The 21568-nt window shown below is 37.9% G+C and overlaps 1 protein-coding gene across 1 annotated transcript in view; it reads right to left on the reverse strand.

The window, feature by feature from the left end:
* The window catches only part of TACR1 (tachykinin receptor 1), a 189690-nt gene extending 171446 nt beyond the window's left edge, over window positions 1-18244 (reverse strand). Inside the window, exon 1 of the mRNA XM_074208476.1 lies at window positions 17388-18244. Coding sequence (XP_074064577.1) covers window positions 17388-17782 — 395 coding nt within the window. The 5' untranslated portion in view covers window positions 17783-18244. The remainder of the gene's footprint in view (window positions 1-17387) is intronic.
* Window positions 18245-21568: the final 3324 nt, after the last annotated feature.

Below are 21568 nucleotides of genomic sequence, written 5' to 3' on the forward strand. Positions count from 1 at the left end.
TAGGGCATTGTGTAAGACAACCATTCATTTCTCATTAGGGTATACTTTGAACTTATCTATCATATCTCATGCTGTTTTTTGACTTTCTTTTATGTGTGTGTGTGTGTGTGTGTGTGTGTTTCCCATTAGAATGTATGTTCCTTAAGGGTAGGGACTGTATTTTTGCTTATATTTGTATTCTTAGAATTTAGTATATGCCTGGTACATAATTAATAAATATTTGGCTTGACTATGTGTAAGTAGATTGCAACCTCAATCATTCCTTCTCTCTAATCTTCTATCTTTTCCATCTGTGATTCCTTCTCTATTGCCTTCAAATATGCCCAGGTTTCAGAGCCACATAGAGTTAAAGTACTGAAGCAGAATCCATAAGATTCAGCAGCAGTAAAAATGTAGGAGTAGCAATCATGATCTCTGATAAGAAAAAGAAAAAAGTAGATCTAATTAAAAGATATAAGCAGAGAAATACCTCTGCTAAAAGTCACTATTGATAAAGAAGTATTATCATTACAAAATATAAATGCATCAAACAGCAATGTATCCAAATTCTTTTTCTTAGTTGTTTTTTGTTGTGCAAGGCAATGGGACAATGGGGACTTTCCCAACATTACACAACTAAGTAATTATTAAATGTCTGGGGTCAGATTTGAACTCAGGTACTCCTGACTCCAGGGCCAGTGCTCTATCCACTGCATCACCTAGCTGCCCCTGTATCCAGATTCTTAAAGGAAAGGTAAAATGATTTACAGGAGATTATATATAGTAACTTCATATCGTGGGAAACCTCAACTTTTCCTTCTCAGAGCTAGAAAAATATATATAAGAAATAAAGCAGATTAATATAATTTTTAGAAAAGTTAGATATGATAGACATCTGGAGAAAATTGATAGGGAATGGAAAGTACTATAGCATTTTCTTTTTTCAGTTGTATATGACACTTTCAAAACTATGTTCAATAAAGAACCATGGAAACATAGATGAAAAATTAATTGGAAACTAATCTAATCCTAAAGAATGAGTCAAAGAATAAATCATAAATTAAATAATGCAAATGACAACAATGGGATAATATACCAAAATTTGTGTGATGCAGTCAAAGCAGTATTTAAAAGAAAATTTATATCTCTAAATGCATTCAAAAGAAAGGATAAATCAATGAATTTGATGGACAAATAAAAAAAACAAGAAAAAAGAACACATTAATGACCTCAATTGAATAATAAAATGAAAATCCTAAACATCAAAGGAGACATCAATAAAATTGAATATTAAAAACCACTGAGTTAATAAGTAAAACTAGTAATGATTTTATGAAAAAACAATAAAATAGATGAATAAAATAGATAAAACTTTGGTTAATTTGATTAAAAAGAGAATAAAATCAATCTAGTATCAATAATGATGATGATGATGATGATGATGATGATGATGATGATGATGATGATTGTCCTTCATTCTCAAAAAAGACCATGACATCTGGGAGGTGATGCCATGACAACCACATGAACTGGATTTGAGTGAGGGGGTCTGTGTTAGGTCACCAGGCTCACTTTCTTTTCCAGAACTATTTGGGTCCAGTGGTCAGATGTGAATCAGGAGGACTGGAGATGGCCCTGGGTGCAAGGAAATCAGGGTTAAATGACTTACCCCAAGGTTACATGGCGAGTAAGAATAAAGCATCTGAGGTCAAATTAGGACTTGAGTCTGTTCTATTTATCGCATCACCTAGCTGCCTCCAGGATCAAAAATAAAAATGTAATATACCACCAATGAAGTTGACACTAAAAAATTATTAGCAATTACTTTACCAAATTATATGCCAGTAAAACTAACAATCTAAAAAAATGGATGAATATAAACAATAATATAATTTATCCAGGTTAATAGAAGAGGAATCAGAATGATTAAATAAACCTATTTTAGAAAAAAAATAATTGAATAAGACATAATTCCACCAACATTTAGGGAACTATTAACCCCAATATTGCATAAACTATTTGATAAAAAAATAGGCAAAGAAGGAATCATACAAAATTCCTTTGATGAATGAATTATGGTGTTAATGCATAGTCCTAGGAAAGAAAAATAAAACTATAGGCTAAGTTCCCTAATGAATATTAATACAAATATTTTAAATACAATTCTAGCAAGGAGATTATGGTGACATATCACCACAATATTATTCTATGACCAGATAAGATTTATATCAGGAATTCAGGGCTGGTTCTATATTAGGAAACTATCAAGATAATTGATGATATCAATAGCAAAAAAATATGATTATATAAATAGATGTAGAAAAGTTTTTGACAAAATATAACAAAACAGATAAAAACAAAAATATTTGAATGAATAGAACCTTTTAAAAAATTGTATTTCTCTAAAACCCAAGAGCAAGCAAAAAAGCTTCTCGATAAGATCAGGGGTAAAGCAAGTTTATCCATTATCAGCTATTATTCAATATTGTTCAAAGATGCTAGTTTTTAACAATAAAATAAGAGTAATAATTTACCCATTAGCCTTATACTGAATCAGAAAAGGTTTTTGAATTGGAAGGATGTTGCACTGGAATGTATTCGCATAGACCAAGAGGGGATTGAACAAGAGTTGGAGGAGGCATGGCTTTCTGTACACATTTATGTAGGAAACACATTGGAGGGGAGAGGAGAGGCCTTGGCACCAGTGTTGTCTGGATCTTCTTGATTCTTTTGGACAGGGGAGGACTCTGTGACCTTTAAAGAATCTGAATAAGTTCTACCCAGAAGATATCTGTAGGATATTATCCCTTTAACGTCTGACCACAACCTGAATCAGCTTATAGAAGAAACTATGAGGATCCAAAGACAGATGGAACAGATGTGTTGTGCTTAAAGGGAAATTCTTGCAGAATGGGGGGGGAGACTTCTAGCAATTAGGAGCTATGAGTTGCTCTTTTGCTAAATGGCCTTTCTCAGCTTGAATCCTTTTGCTCTGAACTTTCTATGTATTTGTAATGTGTCACAGGTTTCAATAAAGAGGGGAATATTTTATACTAACCATTTTTTACTATATTACTTGGTAAATACCTCTTTCTAAAACTTCTTAAAGATGGCTAAACAATGGATTCTCAACTGATAGCATTAAAGAATAATATTTGACTCTTTAGGCTAGCCTTAAAAAACTTGAAGGTCAGATGTAGCTAAACTACTGATTGATAAGCTATAAGACCTTTTAACTAAGGGTATTTCCTAATGGTCTATATTAATCTCCTTTCTCTAGATACACTTTCTATCATGATGACTTTCATCAGATATAGGGATTTAATTATCACCTTTTTGCAGATGAGTCACAGATATATATTATATATATATATATATATATATATATATATATATATATATATATATATTTCCTATCCTAGTCTCTGCCCTTAGTTTTAACCATCTTAATGAACATTTCTTTTTTTTTTTTTTGCTAGGCAATGGGGTTAAGTGGCTTACCCAAGGCCACACAGCTAGGTAATTATTAAGTGTCTGAGACCAGATTTGAACCCAGGTACTCCTGACTCCAGGGCCGGTGCTTTATCTACTATGCCACCTAGCTGCCCCATTAATGAACATTTCAAACAAGAAATTTCATTGACATATCAAATTCAAAGTATCAAATACTAAACTATCTGTCCCTGCCACCAATCACCCCCCCCCTTCCAAACTTCCCTATTTCTAAACTATCCTTTTAGTCTTCTGTGTTTATAATTTTGTCAGTATCCTGGATTCCTCACTCTTCCGCACTCTACATATCAATCGTCATAATTTTGTCATTTCTGATTCTACACCATCTCTTGAATTTGACCCATTCTCCTTCTGTTCACTCAAGTTCCAAACTTTATCCCTCTCATTTAGATTAATGCAACAGCCTCTTAAATGGATTCCCTTTCTCAAGGTCCTTTCCAATCTACCCCATCCTATAATGTAGCTGCCAAAGTGATGATTCTTAAGTGAAACTCAGACAATATTGTTTTGTTTTTCTAGTGGAATTTTCTAGTGAGCTAATATTCTATTTCAATAAATCCCCACAAATCAAATACTTAGACTGATAAGACATCTTTCTATCCTCAAAAGGGTTGAGGCTAGGAGAAAGAGGTAAACAACTTTCTGAGAGTCAGAGTGATTGGTATTAACCTGATCTTGTGTGAAGAACCTAACCACTGTCAATGATCTTTTGACTGATAGTATTTAGTTTTACTATTGAATAACACCAGTCAGTCAGTAGTATCTCCCTCATGGATAAGGGTATTTCTATTTATTTTATTTATCCATATGAAACAAGATTTGCCCACCTTGATGCCAAATGCAGGTGATTAGTTATCATAATTAAGGAGATTGATCCTCAAACTGCAAATGCTTTCTGTTGCTGGGAATATATCCGAAGGTTTTTCAGCTTGGTCAAAACTGCCAGAGTTTGCCTTCTTCTACTATACTTTCTAAGAATAAGAGGTCATCTGTATACCACAATGAAGTATCAGTCCAGTAATGTTAACTACTACAAAGTTTTTCATCTCCTTGACAAGATGCTAAGACCCAGAAGAGAGAAATAACTTGTTTAAGGTCATATAAACATTGAGAGACAAAACTAGGACTAGAATCTACCTTTCTTTTTTCCTTAGCCAATCAAAAACTATTAAAGTAGCATATAAAGTGTGGGAGATATTGTGCTTGTTCTGAAGAAGGATTCGGAATGTGGCTATGACAAAATTCTGACCCTGAAAGAAGCTTAGAATCTAGTTTGAGGCAGGGTCAGTCAATCAGAGACTAAGCTGTTATTAAGTACCTACCTTTTCCCAGACACTGTGCTAAGCACTGGAGAGATAAATAAAGGCAAGAGATAATCCTTGCTTTTAAGGAGCTCACATTCTAATGTGGAAGGGAGGGAAAAAGAGATAAGATATAACACAGGAAGCTTTAAATAAGATATAGGAAAGCAATGGGAGTTATATCTCAGGTATCAATTATCAAATGAGTCCTAGACCACAGCACAGGGCTTTTCACCTGTTAATACTCAATTGTCAAATCAGGAGATAGGGAAATAAAGTAAGAGGAGGAGAGGGAGGGAAATACTGCATAGTCAGAAGACTTGGGTTTCACACCCTGATTTATCAGTTACTAGATGATATTGTCAGGTTATTTTTCTTCTAATTCTCAATTTATTCTTGTGTTAAATAACTTGAATTTTTCACCTTACTTAGTTGCTGGAATAAAGTGCTTTATTAAGAAAACAAGAATTGTAAGTTTAGAAGAGTGAGCTGGAAGTCTTCATGGAAGAGGAAAGAATTTGAGCTGGGATAGTAGTTTCTCCAATAAACTTTTGACTAGGATCCCAGGCCAGATTTGACTGCTTGAATGGGTTTGGACTAAGAGAATTACAAAATAATTCACTGAATTTTGAATCAGCTATGTCATGTGGTAGAAAGAAAGACTCTTGGATCTTAAAAGAAAGGATCTGATTCACATCTTTACTCTTTCCCTCACTACTTGTGTGACTATTAGAGACCTGCTTCCCCTTTCTTGACCTCAGTGTCCTCCTCTAAAAAACAAAATGATTTAATTAAATGATCTCTAAAGCCCTTTCTGCTTCTGAACCCCCTATCCTTCAGAATATCCATCTCATTGCAAAAGTGATACAAAAGGGATAACCTGAGACAATATTCCTTTTTCAGTGACTAGAAACTACCTCAAACATATATTATGTCATATGCTGCAGATTTAATTTTAGGTGGTTCCCCTTCCCTTACTAAATGGGTATCACTTTGGCTAGCTTCTCCACTAGCAAGCTAAATGCCTTCCAACTATGCCTTGAAACTACATTCTCAATTTAACTCTCAAAGAAAGACAGTTGTATTAAAGCTGTATAACCCATTCAATTCTCCTAGGACCTTGGGCTTTAACTGAATGGCTTGGGGTAATGATAAAAACACTTTATTTGTGAGTCATTTCAGTTAATTATCATTTGGGGTCTGAGTGGAAAACAGGTTATAAGTTACAGAAATTTTGAAATAAGGAACTCATGAAAAATGAAACAAATTAGAGCCTCAAATGACCTCAGAGTAATAGAAATAGTTCCTGGGACAGTGAAAGTTCTTCCTTGCATTAAAAATATTTTTTTCTTCAGGGCTCAACTTGAAATATAGAATCTCAGTAATGGAAATTATTTCAGATTACTTCTAATACCAGCAATACCTGATATTAGAATAAGAATCTCCTCAGTTATATCAAAGTGTTCATTGAGACTCTTGTTTAGAGACTTCCAGTGGGAGGGAACTTGCTATGCCCTGAGGCAGCCCATTTCATCTTTTAGACGGTTCTAATTATTAAGAAGTTTATGCTGATATATAACAAAAATCTAGTCTCTGTAGCTTCTACACATTGTTTTGCCCTCTGGGACCAAACAGAATTAAGGCTAATCCATCTTCCATGAGACAGTTTTTTAAATATTTGAAGATAGAAGTCATGTACCCTCCCTGCCCATGTAAACACACATACAATAAGTCCTCCAAATTAAGACTTTTGAGTATCTTCACTATTTGATTCTGAATGTATTCTGATCCAATCATATAAGTATTTAATTAAGCATTTAATACATGCAGCACGTTGTGCTGGGTGATGGGTATATAATAATTATAAGAAGCACTCTCCTCAAGGAGCTTACATCTATTAGGGGATATAGCAAAAAGCTAATAGCAATATCTATATGCATACATATACATATGGATATAGACATAGAAGAATGTATATATATATATATAGGTATATAGATACATATATATGCATATTTATACACACAAATATAGATATAGATATATAGATACGTTATTTGAGACAGCAGGGAAAATTAACAACTAGAAAGATCAGGAAAGACTTTAACATGAATATTGACACATGAACTAAGTCTTGAAGAAAGCTAGGACTTCTAAGAGATTGAGGTGATAGGAAATGCATTCTGAACCTAGATGATAACCTTGCAAAGACATCAAGAAGGAGATGGCACCCTGAGTTTGGGGAACAGCAAGTAGGCCAATTTGGCTGGAAGGTTGAGTACATGATGGGGAATAATATTCAAAAAGCCTAGAAAGATAAACAGGAGCCAGACTGTGAAGATGTTTAATAGCTAAAAAGGGAAATTTTTATTTCACCTCCTGGCAGTTGGAAGCCATTGTAGATTCTTGAACTGGGGTTCCACATAATCAGACTTGTGTTTTAGGAAGATTATTTTGTTAATAATGGGTAGGATCAATTGGAGAGGAGAGAATATAGGAGTCAGGAGTCTGATTATACAATTTTCTAAAACTCAAGGTTTGGTGAGGTCATGAACTAGAATTATACATATATATATCTATATAGCTCTATAGCTCTATCTCTATATCTCTATATCTCTATCTCTATCTATATATATATATGAATGGAAATAGGGGATTGTACAAGATATGTTGTAGAGGTCAGTTATGTATCCTTGTGACCCCATTTAGGGTTTCTTTTTAAGCAAAGAAACTAGATAAAGTGATTTGCCAATTTATTTTTCACTTAATTTTACAGATGAGGAAATCAAGGCAAATGGAGCTAAGTGACTTGTCCAGGGTAACACAGCTAATGAGTATCTGATGCCAGTTTTGAACTCAGGAAAATGAGTCTTCCTGACTCTAGGCTCTGTATTCCATCTATTGTGTCACCTAGCTGCTCTAGGGTAGAATTGATAAGATTGGATGAGGATGATATAAAAGAAAGGATCAAAGAGGACTCTGATGACCTAGATGACTTAAAAGGATAGTGGTACCCTGAGCATGAATAAGGAAGTTAGGGTAGAGTGAGTGAGTGAGAGAGAGAGAGAGTCTTTGTGTGTGTGTGTGTGTGTGTGTGTGTGTCTGCACTATGACAGGACCTTACTCAATCAATGGTGTCATAAGAATATAAAGTAGATTAGAAATTTGAAATTTTCAGTTCTCCAGGAAGTGACTGAATGAAGAAAATTAACTAATGCCAGAAAAGAACCCCTAAACAAAAGAGTTGTTATTTAAATAAGAAAGAGAAAATTGGAAGCCTTGCTAAGAGTTCACCTGAATATAAAATCTAGAGAGTGACATGAGAAGGTTGGGAAGGAATTTAGAGCTAGAGATCCAGATCCTGGTACTTAAAGAATTTGTTAGGAATAATGCACTATGAAGTAGGGGTAGATAGCAATGAAATGATCATTTGTCTTACATGACTTCACCACCCAAAATGATGTTCTTTTACAGTAACTCGATGTTCTCTATGGATCTCTTTGCTTTACTGGAGCACTGATGTGCAACACAGGTGATATCATGTACTGTATATCCAAAATGCTGAGGGTTGGGGTGTTTTAGTTGTTGTTGATGTGAGATAGTTTTGTTTTGTTGGTATTGTATTGTATTGTATTAAAAATTCATGAACCATTGATTTCTAAGCATTTTAAAACAATGTGTGTGTGTGTTTGTGTGTGTGTGTGTGTGTGTGTGTGTGTAGGGGGGACTTGGGGAAGAATATGGTTTATTAAGCTCATCTTGGCCAATGAGAGTAGACCTAGAGACATCACCAGAGGGCATAGCTACAACAGAGCCCTGGTCTGATAGTAAAGCCCATGACTAGAAAGAGTATGATGAAGTCACACCAGCAGGAGAGGATCATAGGATCCTAAAGTTACAGAACCAAAGCTGGAAAGGATGTCAGAGCTATCTATTCCAACCTCCTTCTTTTTATATTTGGAAATAGGTTCAAGGAAATTGAGTTGTTCAGGGTCATAAAGGTAGAAACCATCTAAAAAGGAATATGAACCAAGATCTCTGACAGGTGGTAAAGTGGATAGATCTTTGAGCTTAGAATCAGGAGGACATCTTCACCAGTTCAAATCTGATCTTAGACACTTACTTACTGTGTGATTCTGGACAAATCACTGCTTCCTGTTTGCCTCTTGTCTATAAAATGAACTGAAGAAGGACATGGCAAGCCACTAACAGTATCTTTGCCAAGTTATTGAAATCATGAAGAGTCCATCATAACTTAACAACAACAAAGTTCTCTGTAGTACAGCCAGAATTAATTTCTTCCATAAGAACTTTTATACTTGTAATTTTTTATTTATTACCATGTTTCTCCCATAAGTGCATTTAAAACATCAGAAGAGGGTTTGTTTGGAAACTAAGGGGTTGGAAAACTAAGGAACATAGGATAGGTAAGATACCTACTTTTTTTCCATTGCAGGGAAGCTGATGTTTATAGTAAAGAAATCTATTATCTAGAAATAATCAGATGGTACCAGCAATCTTGAGTTTGGATATATTGAAGAGAAGTGACCCCCATATATTCCAGGGAAGCAGGATCATAGGCCTAGAAATCTAGAAGGGCCTTTGGTCATCCATAATCCAGCTATCCCATTTGATAGGTGAACACACTAGTGGCTATTTGCTTAAGGTGACATAGGTCATTAGGGACAAAGTTAATTTTCAAATCTAGGTCCCCTGATTCCATATTCAAGGCTTTCATGTTTTCCCCCTTTTAAGATAGTGACTTATGGAGTCACAGTGATCAAGCTGAGTGACCTTTTGCATCAGAAGCAGAGTAAGACTTTCAACCTGAAACTGAATTTTCTTAAGATATTTCCTCCACTAGGATAGTGGGGGATGCCAGTTGTTAAGGGGTGTCTGACTTTGAAGATGATTTTGAAAGAGGACTGGGTTACAAAAAACACCGATGACATTATTAAATTGTCTATGTGCAAATGACAATGTTCTTTTGGAGCTATAGATTCTAATCTATTTGTTAAAATAGACAAAGAAAATTAAAAAAACACATTGTTATTACTTCATGATATATGCCCATTTGTCATTCATTTATTCATGCATTCATGGATTCATTCACCTATCCTCACCTTCAGAGAGAGGTTCCTATTTTTTTCTCATCTAGCAACTTGATTTTTACCCACTTTACCTATGTTATTAGGCACCCAGCATGCCACAGATGTTCATCTAGTTTGACCATGAATTGCCCAGAAAAAAAACAGGTTTAAAGTTTACTGTAGGTAATTAGTAGCTATTCCATTTCAATTTTGCTAGCAGAAAAGAAAAGAAAAAAATGGTCACAGAAATAAGCTCCTGTCTAAGAAAGGGATGGAGAAATGCTGTTTATGCTCCTTCATCTATTGGCTTACTTAGATCCCATTCCACTTTGTGAACATGCTTACAAGCAAATGTGCCAATAGCTAAGACTACCTTAAATACCCATCTTTGCAGGTCTTCAGAAAAAACCAACCATGAGTAGGCCAGGAAGCAAGAGCATTTGTTGCTAGACAGTTAAAATAGCTTCTTTATGTGCTAGTGGTTTGTCAGTGGAAAAAGGTAGAAAGCTGTGGTACAATTCAATCCAAGGAAAATTTATTAGATGTCTGTGAATAATGCAGGAGGCACAATGCTAGACTCTAGGGATCAATCAATAACTCACTAAACAATCATTAAATACCTACTATGTGCTAGGTGCTGGGATATAGAAAGGAAGCAGAAAACAGCCCTTCCTCAGGGGACAGAAAGATAAAAGCATTCCATACCCTCAAGAAATGAAAAGCAATATGCAGTTGAAGAAAATGTGAATTCATCCACAGGATATGCATTACATTCTTGCTTTACTACTTATTACTTGTATGGCCTTGAGGAAGTCCCTGAGTTTCAAGCTTCATTTCTTGAAGATTGGTAGATTTGGATTTGATGACTCCTAAGGTCTAAGACTCTCTCATTCCTGACAAGGGCAAAGAGACCATAGCAGTAACAGAAGCCTCATTAGAATGGCAAAATCTCAGAATTAGAGGGGAGAGAGCCTCAAGGTCATCTAATCCAACCTTTATCTGAAAGCCATCCCTTTAGCAACATTCCCCAACATTCAGTCTCTGCTTATTGATGGAGAACTCACTATCTCACAAGTTAATTCACCAACTGCCTTTGATCCCTCCATTCCTTTCCATTGAAACTAATTTCCATCCACTTCGAGTTCACTTATTTATCTATTTAATTGTGATGTAGGGAAGGTTTGGAAGGTTAAAAAAAAGATCGTTAAATATTTTTAGTATCCTTCAATGTCCTAATGGATTGAGCTCTAGGTCTGGAGTCAGGAAGATCTTAATTGAAACGGCATCACATCATTATGAGCTATATGATTTAAATCCCTTAAACTCTGTCTGCCTCACTTTCCTCATCTGTGAAGTGCAAATCATAGTAATACCTGCCTTACAATACTGTTATGAAGATCAAATGAAATACATGTAAAGAAACACATAGAAGGCACTTAATAAACCTTTGATCTTTCCAATAGAAAGCAGACCATACGTTTTGACAGAATGATAAGATGAATAGCTAAAAGCAACATAGTTTTGTTTATACCATAACAATAAGGTGGATTAGGACTTCCACTGATCTCCTAACTTTGAACTCTGGACGCTAGGTGGTGCCATAGTGCACCAAGTGTTGGTCCTGGAGTCAGGAAAACATTTCCTTGGGTTCAAATCTGGCCTCAGACACTTTCTAGTTATATGACCCTGGGCAAGTTACTTTGACTGTGCCTCAATTTCCTTGCCTGTAAAAGAAGCTGGGGAAGGAACTGGCAAACTACTCCAGTGTTTTTGCTAAGAAAACTGCAAATGGGATCACCAAAAGTAAAATACGACTAAAATGACTGAACAACAACCAAACACGAGTTCTTGAGTTCAACATTCTGTTCATTGGAATATGTAGCTGTATTATTCACTAACAATTTCAAATCCTATTTTGGGGGGTACTTGAATTCAGTATCTTCTGGTAAAAATTCACACTGTACACAAATTTCTACTGTCCTACACCCAAAGCTCTTTATAAAATTAAGACAGAGTCTGTTGGAATCTAAACTGTTTTTCCAAATAAACAGAAGAAAGAAATATGGTCCTCTTGAGCTAACATTGGTTTCAGGACAGATGTGTGGGGCTTCTTCATCACTCTTCTTTGGACATTTTAATCACAATGTTCTAGACTCTTAAAGAAGACAGTTTTAGATAACTGGGAAATGTGGCTTTCAGCAATTCAAAAGAGGAGAGGAAATTGAGAAATATCAAGCTGATTGTACTGCCTCAGCTTTCATTTAAATTCTAGGAGAACCTATGATCACATTAGAATGTGTTCCAAAGGATTTAGAGCTGAAAGGGATCTTAGAGATTATCCACTTCATTTTATAGCTAAGGAAAGAGATCCAAAGAGAGTAAGTATATTGCCCAGGGTCACACAGCAAGGAAGAAACTGAGAGGAGAATTCACAACCAGATTTTTTGATTCCATATCCAAAAGTTTTTTTTTATCAATTGCCAAGTTATAAAACTAATCACTTGCTACCCGATCAGCTAGAGATGAGTCTCTATGGGCTTATTTGGGTTGATCTTTGAATGAAAGATTAAAAAATACATTGCTAGACCTTGACTCAAAACCTACCAGTCCCTATTTCCATTCAGTAACTCAGGATCATCTCCAATTCATCAACAGAAATCAGAGAAAAACTTTAATAGAATCCCCTCTAACACACACACACACACACACACACACACACACACACACACACACACACGCACGCACACACACCTCCCACATAGATAAAAATGGAAGATGTAAAGATAACAATATTTCAATTTTCTATAGGATTTCTAGATTAACAATGCACTTCCCTCAAATCACCCTGTGAAATAGGTACTGAAAATATGGGGTCCTTCCAGCATCCCTCAACAGAAAGGTTGAATGACTATCTCATAATCATACAATAGATAACTATGAGAAGCAAAACATGTTTTTATTGAAAGGTTCTAAATCAGCTGTCATGGATTCCTTAAGCCTTAAAAAGCAATTGATTGGAAAGATCTTTGAAATGGAGTCAAAATTCCTGAAATCTAATCTTTGTTCTTTAACACTTTTATGAACTTGGATAGGTCCCTTATCTGTCTTCTCTGGGCCTCAGCTTCCTTTACTTTAAAATGAAGGGTGGTAAACTAGATGCCTTTTAAAGTTCTTTCCAACTATAAACAAAATCTATAATTCCATGACATGATTTAAAGGGCATTGAAGTTTCCTCCATTTAAGAAGGTTTTCTTTTTCTTCTTTTTTTATTTTTGCAAAGTAATGGGGTTAAGTGATTTGCTCAAGGTCACACAATTAAGTAAGAATTAAGTGTCCAAGGCCTGATTTGAACTTACGTCCTTCTGACTCTAGGGCTTATGTTCTATCCTAGTTACCTAAGGAGGTTTTCAATAATTTGCCTATTTAAAAAATAAGGGGTCAGTTATCAGGCCTCTATGATCACACTCCTTCATCCATTGAAAAATGAAGAATAGAGAAAAGGCCCAGAAATCACAGTTCCTTGGTTACCTTTTTCCTTTTCCCCCCCTTCTAAAATGCTACATTTAAAGTCTTGGGGAGAGGGGCATTGAGCATATCAATCAGTCACAGTTTTCTCCCCACCCCAACCTTTAAATCAATGTGTTGATGTCTTTTTTGTATGTATGTTTGCAAGGCAGTGGAGTTAAAGTGACTTGCCCAAGGTCACATAGTTAGGTAATTAGTGTCTGAGGCCACATTTGAGCTCAGGTCCTTCTGACTCCAGGGCCAGTGCTCTATCCAGCTCTATCCAGCTGTCTCAATGCTCTACAATACAATAGCTATATCTCCATTCTCAAGAAACAAAACTCTCAGCAGAACATGGATAAGTTATATGAGGATCAGAATTGGCAATATATAGTCCCTTCCCCTTAATTTGGTGACAAAAAAATTGTTAACTGATTTGCACAGTATCTAATGCTGAAGTAGCATTAAATAACAAAGTATATCTGGTATTTGGAATATAAATTTTTGTATTCTTAAAAGTAGTCTGATTTAAATTAAAAGAGCAAACAAAAGAAGGCAATGGACTTCACCTTAAAGAAAATTATGCCTATAATATGAAATAAAATTAATATTTTAATACATAAAATCCATATTGACACAAAAGATAAATTGGGATGGAAATGGTGATTTTCCATTTTACAAAAAATAAATTCCTTAAACTTCAGCATAATATAGTGGAAAGAATGCTAGTATTGGAGGAAGGGTTTTGATTCAAGCTCTAGCTCTGACCCTAAATAGATGGAACCTTGTTTAAATCATATAATTATTTTTAAGGCCTCAGTTTCCCCCATACAAAAAATGAAAGATAATATCTTCTCTATCTGTATTTGTGGGGTTGTTGTGAGGAAAAAAATTCATGAACCTTAAGGTAAAAAGAAAGATACATAGGTAAAGATATATATATAATCATGGACTGTACATGTAAAAAAGATAAAGATTTGGAGACAGGGGACCTAGGTTTTATCCTGGTTCTATATTTATATGACCTTGGGAAATTCATTTCTCTTCTCTGAAACTCAGTTTCCTACTCTTTCAAATGCTAGTGCAAAAAATTCGGCTAGAGAATATCTAAGGTTCCTTCTAGACTAGTGGCTAGGTGGCTCATTAAGTAGAACACTGCTCTTGTAGACAGGAAGACCTTAGTTCAAATCTAACCTCAGATACTTACTAGCTATGTGGCATTGGTCAAATCATTGCCTTAATTTCCTCAAATGTAAAATGGGGGGGGAGGTCAGGATAGCAAATTAGATAATATTTATAAAGCACTTAGCACAAGAGTTATCTGACACATTATAAGAGCTTAATAACATGTGTTCTCTCCTTTGTTTCCTGTAGTTCTAAATTCTATGATCACATTCCACTAAATAGGCAATTTCCCTAAGATACTGAAAATGAAATTTGCTTGTCAAAAATTCAATTTCTATATAACTGTTTGGGAGCATATGTAGAACATAAAGGGAGAGATGTGAGCCCCAAATTCAAAACAGCTATTTGTAGTTTTGGAGGATAAATGCCTCCAGAAAGCCTCAAGGCAAATACAAATCACAGGGAACCCTCAGAGGGTAAAATAAGGTAGTAAGAAGCAAATGAAATGGATTGTTTTGTCCCTCTCCTGCCATCCCCATCTCAGCCCCCTTTTAAATTAATTAACTTTTTATTTCTTTGGAGGAATATATATACGAAAGAACCACCTCTGGAGTCCTCTTTGAAATGTAATTTAATCTTCTGGATGAACAATTTACCCAATTGCTCAAGCATACATACAGAAGTCACTCCTTCAGATAGACACAGAAGCTAGTATACAAGCAGACTTTCTCTTTCAGTGTTAGTCTCCTTCTCTCTCTCTCTCTCTCTCTCTCTCTCTCTCTCACACACACACACACACACACACACACACACACACACACACACACACACACAGACACACACAGACACACAGACAGAGGAATGTCCAATCTCAGAAGATTCCTGTTTCTCAGAAGTCCTGTCTCAACTATATCACCCAGAGATATTTTCCCTATGACCTGTCTGGACAGTGTTTGCATACCAGATCCATTCCTTTCAAACAGTTTTTGAAGCCATAAACTGTTGAATCATCCTTGCCTCAGAAATGCATGTGGGCACTTTAAAAATGTCCTTTAAAAAGTACCTCCCCCCCAAGATACTGCCAACTCTACAAAAGACAAGAAAAAAGGATAGATTTAGAAGAAAGATAAATTCAGAATCTGAATAGCAGAGACAATAAGATATCATTTCACCCAAACCATTCATTTTACAAATGTGGAAACTGAGGCCAAGCAAGGTAAAATGATCTGTTTAACATCAAACAAATTGTGTATCGGTTAAGTTGTTTTTTTCAGTTGTGACTGACTCTTCATGACCCCATTTAAGGGTTTTCTTGGCAAAGATACTAGAATTGCTTGCCATTTCCTTCTCCAGAGGAGGACCTGATATAAAGAGGATAAAATGGCTTGCTCAGGGTCTCATAGATTGTTAAGTGTCTGAAGCCAAATCTGAACTCAGGAACATGAGTCTTCCTGACTCCAGGGAAGGCACTCTGTCCATTGTGTCACCTGGCAGTCTGCATCCAGAACCATCACCAGTCATCCTGATCCATATCTGAACCCTGGCTCCAGTGATTCTGGAGGAGAAAGTGAGGCAGGTGACTTTGTACAGTGCCCCCCCCCCCTTTACTTAAATCCAGTTCACTTGCTTGTCATGGCATCACTGCTCTGATGTCATTATCTTCTTCAAGAATGAAGGACAAGCAAAACTAGCTATCCAAGCAAATCATATAAGACCTGCAATATGAAACTGTCCCACTTCTAAATTGTTTTTCCTCTACAAATACATAAAGGATGTCCAGATTGAAATAGTTATTCTTCCTTATATTTATTAATAACTTCAATTTACAGAAGCTTAAAGGGTTGTATAAATGCATTTAAATCATTCTCAAAATTATTTTTAAATATTTTTTCTTTTGACTTTCACACCTTTGGGTTGCTCTTTCCATCTTCCACATTCTATAAATGAAAATTTTGAGGCTCCAAAAGACTTCTGACAGAGGGCATTAAATCTCCAACCTCTGAGAGCTCTTAGAAATAACAGTTTTCATCTCTTAGCCTTAATTGATTTAAGGAAAAACTCTAATAGAACATCTCTTTAAAGTACCTTCTAGATCTTGGATTCAAATGTGTGGCATTCATTTTAAAAATATTGTTGCAAAAGTGAAGGGAAAATAGAACTTATTCTCTACCCTCTTTTCCCAGATGCAGAAAGGGAAGAACAGGATGGCAATTTTTTTTTACCTAAAACAACAGCAACAGACTTGCTGTAACTGGAGGTGGCCACACTTGTCAGCCTTGGGACCATTATCAGACTTTGAATATATAAGTATACAATAGATCATATGATTTGGAGTTAGAAGGAATCTTTGACATAAGCTAGTCCAACCTTATCATTTTACTCATGAAGAAACTGAATGTATGGAGGGAGGGGGAGAAGTAGAAGGCACAGTTATTGGCTAATATATAATATGAAGAAATTAATTCAAGTCCTTTGATTACAGATGAATCACTTTTTTCTTTAGATATTATATGCCAGAACAGAGAAGCACAAAGGAAGAAAAAGTAAAGGAAAAAGAAAGAGTTGAGAGAAAGGAAAGGAAAGAGAAGAGGAGAAAGATGAACTAGAATGGGAGAGACCTGTTCTAAGAGAGAAGAATAGGGGAGGAGAAAGAAGAAAGTTAAGAGGAGACAGTGAGGAGGGTGAGGGGGGAAACTGAGAAGAAACCTATTCAAGTACTGCTGAGTGACAGGCGTCCCTGGTCCTTCCACTTTTCCCTTCATGGAGTAGCCTTTGCTCTATATACTCACTACCAGCCCCACGCCCCCCTCCCCACCGAGACATAAATCTCCCTCCCTTTCTCTTCAAACCCCGCTACATTCTAAGTCGGACTCACCTATCGAAAGCTACAGCTGTCATGGAGTAGATGCTGGCGAACACAGCAGCAATGGGGAAGAAGTTGTGAAACTTGCAATAAAACAGTCCGTAATACCACTCGTTGTGGATGGCATAGGTGAAGTTCACGACTGTGTTGAAGGCGGCCATAGACGCTTCTGCGAAGGCCAAGTTCACCAGGAAGTAGTTGGTCACTGTTCGCATTCTCTTGTGGGCTAAGATGATCCACATCACCACCACATTGCCCACCACGGAGGTCACCACAATAACGGCGTAGGCAGCTGCCCAGAGAACTATCTGCCAGGCCGGTTGCACGAACTGGTTGGCTTCGGAGGCGTTAAAGGAGGTATTTAGGGAGAGGGCAAGGTCTGAATTACTCTGCAGAACATTATCCATCGTTCTTCTTCTGGGGTGAAGCCCTCCAGATCTGCTCTCCACTCGCGCCCTAGGGAACGGAGTTCTAGGAAGAATAATGGAATTGCAAAGCTCTAAGCAACAGGAGGTTATGTCTCCTGTCAGATGCCTGGTGGGGGGGGGGGGGGGGGCTGAGAGACTGAAGAATGTGAAAACTTGGTCTGCTCCAGGTAGCCCTGAGAGTCTCTTCAAGCTTCCACAAGCGCTAGGAGTTTGTCTTTTCTAGGTTTTAAGCGAGATAGTGAGCAAAGCTCGATCCACAGCTCGCCAAGGCGCCTACGAGCGCCGCAATTCTGCAACCGCTTTCTTTGGCCGGGAAAAGGGATGCTGCGGGAGCCCAAGAGGCATCAGACATGGTACTGCCTCCCCAAGTCCTGGGCCAAGGGCCAGCGATCTGGACTCAGCTGGGGCAGAAGCACAGCGCCCCAGCCGGACAAGGGCCACCTGGTCTTGTCCTGTCGCACCGCAGCTGCCGCCTGCAGTCCCTCGGGCGACGGCGTGGATGCACCCTCGCTCCTTCCTTCTCAGCTCTGGAGGTGCCAGAGCTCTGCTGGGCGGCTCGGAGACTTTTATAGAGCGCTGCCGAGACGTCACCGTAAAGGGGGAAGTGCCTGGTCTGCGGACCACTCACTGGCAGCAAGCAGCTTCCCAGCTGCACCACATGTTGACAGATGTAGGGCCCTCTGCTACTCAGTCCTTTTTCTGGTTCAAGGCTGGGGGGGGGGGGGGGGAGATGTGTGCGTGTGTGTGTGTGTGTGTGTGTGTGTGTGTGCGCGCGCGCGCATATGTGTGTGTTGGGGGAATAGGGGGCAGAGACCTCCTTGGGGCGCTGGAGCTGATGGGTAGCTTCAGATATAGTCACATCAGAACCCCACCAGGGATAATAGATATGGGGGGTATGAGAGGGGGTCTTAAGCAGGGCCAAAGACCTCCTTGGGGCAATTGCGCTGGAGCTAATGGTTAACTTCATATATAGTCACCCCACCAGGGTCAATAGATCAGAACCCCAACAGGGTTAATAGATAAGGGGGTATGAGAGGGAGTCTTAAGCGGGACCAGACACCTCCTCGGGGCCACTGCGCTGGAGTTGATGGGTAACTTCAGATAGAGTCACATCAGAGCCCCACCAGGGTTAATAGGAAGGGGGAACGGAGACATCTGCATTGCACTGGGTGCGGGCTGGAGGGTATCTCACTGGAGGCTGGAGCGGGCGGCATAAACCAGGGAAGCGTTGCTAGCAACTTCCAGGTCTAAGAGGAGACTCAGAGCCCGATAGTGGGTGAAGGGTGTGGGAAGGAGATGGGACACTTCCACCCTCTGATGTCAGTCTCTCTGTCCTGCTCATTCCAACCGCGGCGGGAAAAAGCAGTCACCAAGAAAAGAGCAGGATCCTGGGTCACTTTGGAACTTCACTGTTCAGTCCTGGGAGAAGAGGAAAAGAACTTTCCCCTGGGGAATGAGTCGCAATAAGAATCTAATCTCTCTTCCCAGCTGGCCTACCTAACAGTTTCACCCCTAGGGCTAAGAGGCAATCCAAGGGATAGTAGAGTTGGTGACCCTTAAAGATTTCTCTCCCACCCAGCCCCACTCCTACATCTTAGTCTCTGATTAGAGTCGTTGGTGGGTCTGGTGCTTCTACTCCCTGGTGTCGCTTCCTGCAGTGCGCAGTGGGTACTTGGGGCTTATCCCAGCTGGTGGCCTAAGGGACTCGGGCATCATGGCCTAAGCCTAGATCTACCCCACTGGCTTGAAATTCAAAGTTCACTCCATGCTCTACAGCCAGTAAGGCTCATTTGGGGCCAGGCTTGGGGCTGCTTTCAGTCAGCCTTTGCCAGAATCCCACCACATAAAGAGTGACTTAACCTATGCTGCGGGGAAATGATTGCACTCCTAGTTGGCACTGTGCTTATGAACTAGCCCCATCTCCTCCCCAGCCCTGCAACACCCAGCTGTGCCAAAGCGCACAATGCTGAAGTCTCCGGAAGGCATAGCAAACCTTGGCTTGCACAGCCCTTCCCTTCTGGCCAGTGTATTGCATTCCCAGTTGTGTCTACTTTACTATCTGCCTATGTGAGGATCACAGAATTTCACAGAGAGAAGTTGGCACCCCCCCATTCGTTCCCCTTCTCACCCTCTTCTACCCCTTTTCCAGTTCCTGGAATTACATAAGGGATCCCCTTTCCTTCTGCAATACTAGTACTAACAACAGAGCTTTCTTTCAAACAACACTACAAGGTAGGTGTTCAGAATATAATTATTTCCATGTTGTAAATGAAGAGAATTAAACAGGTTAAATAATTTACCCACAGTCATACAATTAAGTGTTTGAAAACTCCACCATCAGATTCTACCACCTTTTCTCTGTAATACCATGACTCCTGATAACAATCACCACCAAACAAGTTTATATTTATATAGTGTTTTAATGTTTATAAAGTCTTTTCCTATAGTAACTCTGTGAAGTAAGCAGTATAGATATTATTGCTCCTTTATTTACTGTTGGGGGAATTGTGTCCGAGTTATCCCTCCCTTTTCTCTTTAATTGCAGAGAGTGTTGCAAAATTTCCAAAGAATCCTCTTCCATCTTCCCTTCTTTCAACCCTGCCAAAACAAAGAAATTACTAATGTCCATTGCCTCCCATAGTCTATTTATATTGTATTGCCTGTTTTCCTTTTTGCTCTTTTAATTTAATCCAATAAATACTGATTTTTACTAATCCTCTCCATACTTTAGACTTTGAGAATAAAACATCCTGGAAGGAGTATCCTGGGAGTAAAATGGGAAAGAACTGAAAATTAGGATTTTGGCTAGACCCAGTCCTGGACAAAAATCTTAGCTTCTTTTACATGTCCCCTTAAGCATATATGAGACTTAATTTGAGTCTGTCATTTCATATTAAGCACTTCCAAATTTTGTTTTTTCCATGTCCATAACTATAGTAGTTATCTCATCTGTCTTCTTTCACACAATTTCTTTATAAGTACTATATGTTCCAGCTAAACTGACTTACTAGTTGTTCTTCAATCTCATCCATTCCTCTCCAGCCTCCTTTTATCTGATGGTTTATCAGAACTGATTGTCTTTCCTCATCTGCACCTGTTAAAATTCTTTTTTCTTTCAAGGCCTGGTTCAGGGCACCTCCTCTCAGAAGTCTTCTCTGATCAACTCAGATTAATGACCTCTTCCAAATGCCCTATAACTTTAAAGGCATTCCTGTGTACCCCATTGTTATTGCTGTTCTTTCACTTTCTAAAAGGACCAATGACATGATGTTTTAACTTGCCTATGAATTTGACTTAAGTAAGGCAGAGTTGAGCAAAATCGTAAGCCTCACTTCTCTTCTTGATCCTCAAAGCTCAACTAGGATGACTCAGGATGCAGTGAATGACCTTAACTTCTTCAATGTCTGACCAAGCTCTAAGCATTCCACAGCTCTTTGCTTCAACCCTCTTTATGGCCTTTGGAACAAATTGTTTTCATATGCTCGTTTCTTTCCAATATAAAGCAAAAATCAAAGAGAATGAACAGATAATTTGCAAAGGGTAAATAGATAAATGCAAACTATTAATAACTACAGCAAAAACTCTCAAGTCAACTAATAACTAGAATAATGCAAATCGTGACGGACTTAAGATAATGCTTTGTACACACATTTATTTTGTTCATATTATGTATCAAAAAATGAAGAAATAAAAATGAAATGCCCTCTCCTTTCAAGGGGCTTATATTCTAAATTCATTTTGATGATGTTTAGGGAAGGGAGGCAC

Source organism: Macrotis lagotis, chromosome 1 (genome assembly GCF_037893015.1).
Source record: "Macrotis lagotis isolate mMagLag1 chromosome 1, bilby.v1.9.chrom.fasta, whole genome shotgun sequence".
NCBI classification, from domain to species: domain Eukaryota; kingdom Metazoa; phylum Chordata; class Mammalia; order Peramelemorphia; family Peramelidae; genus Macrotis; species Macrotis lagotis.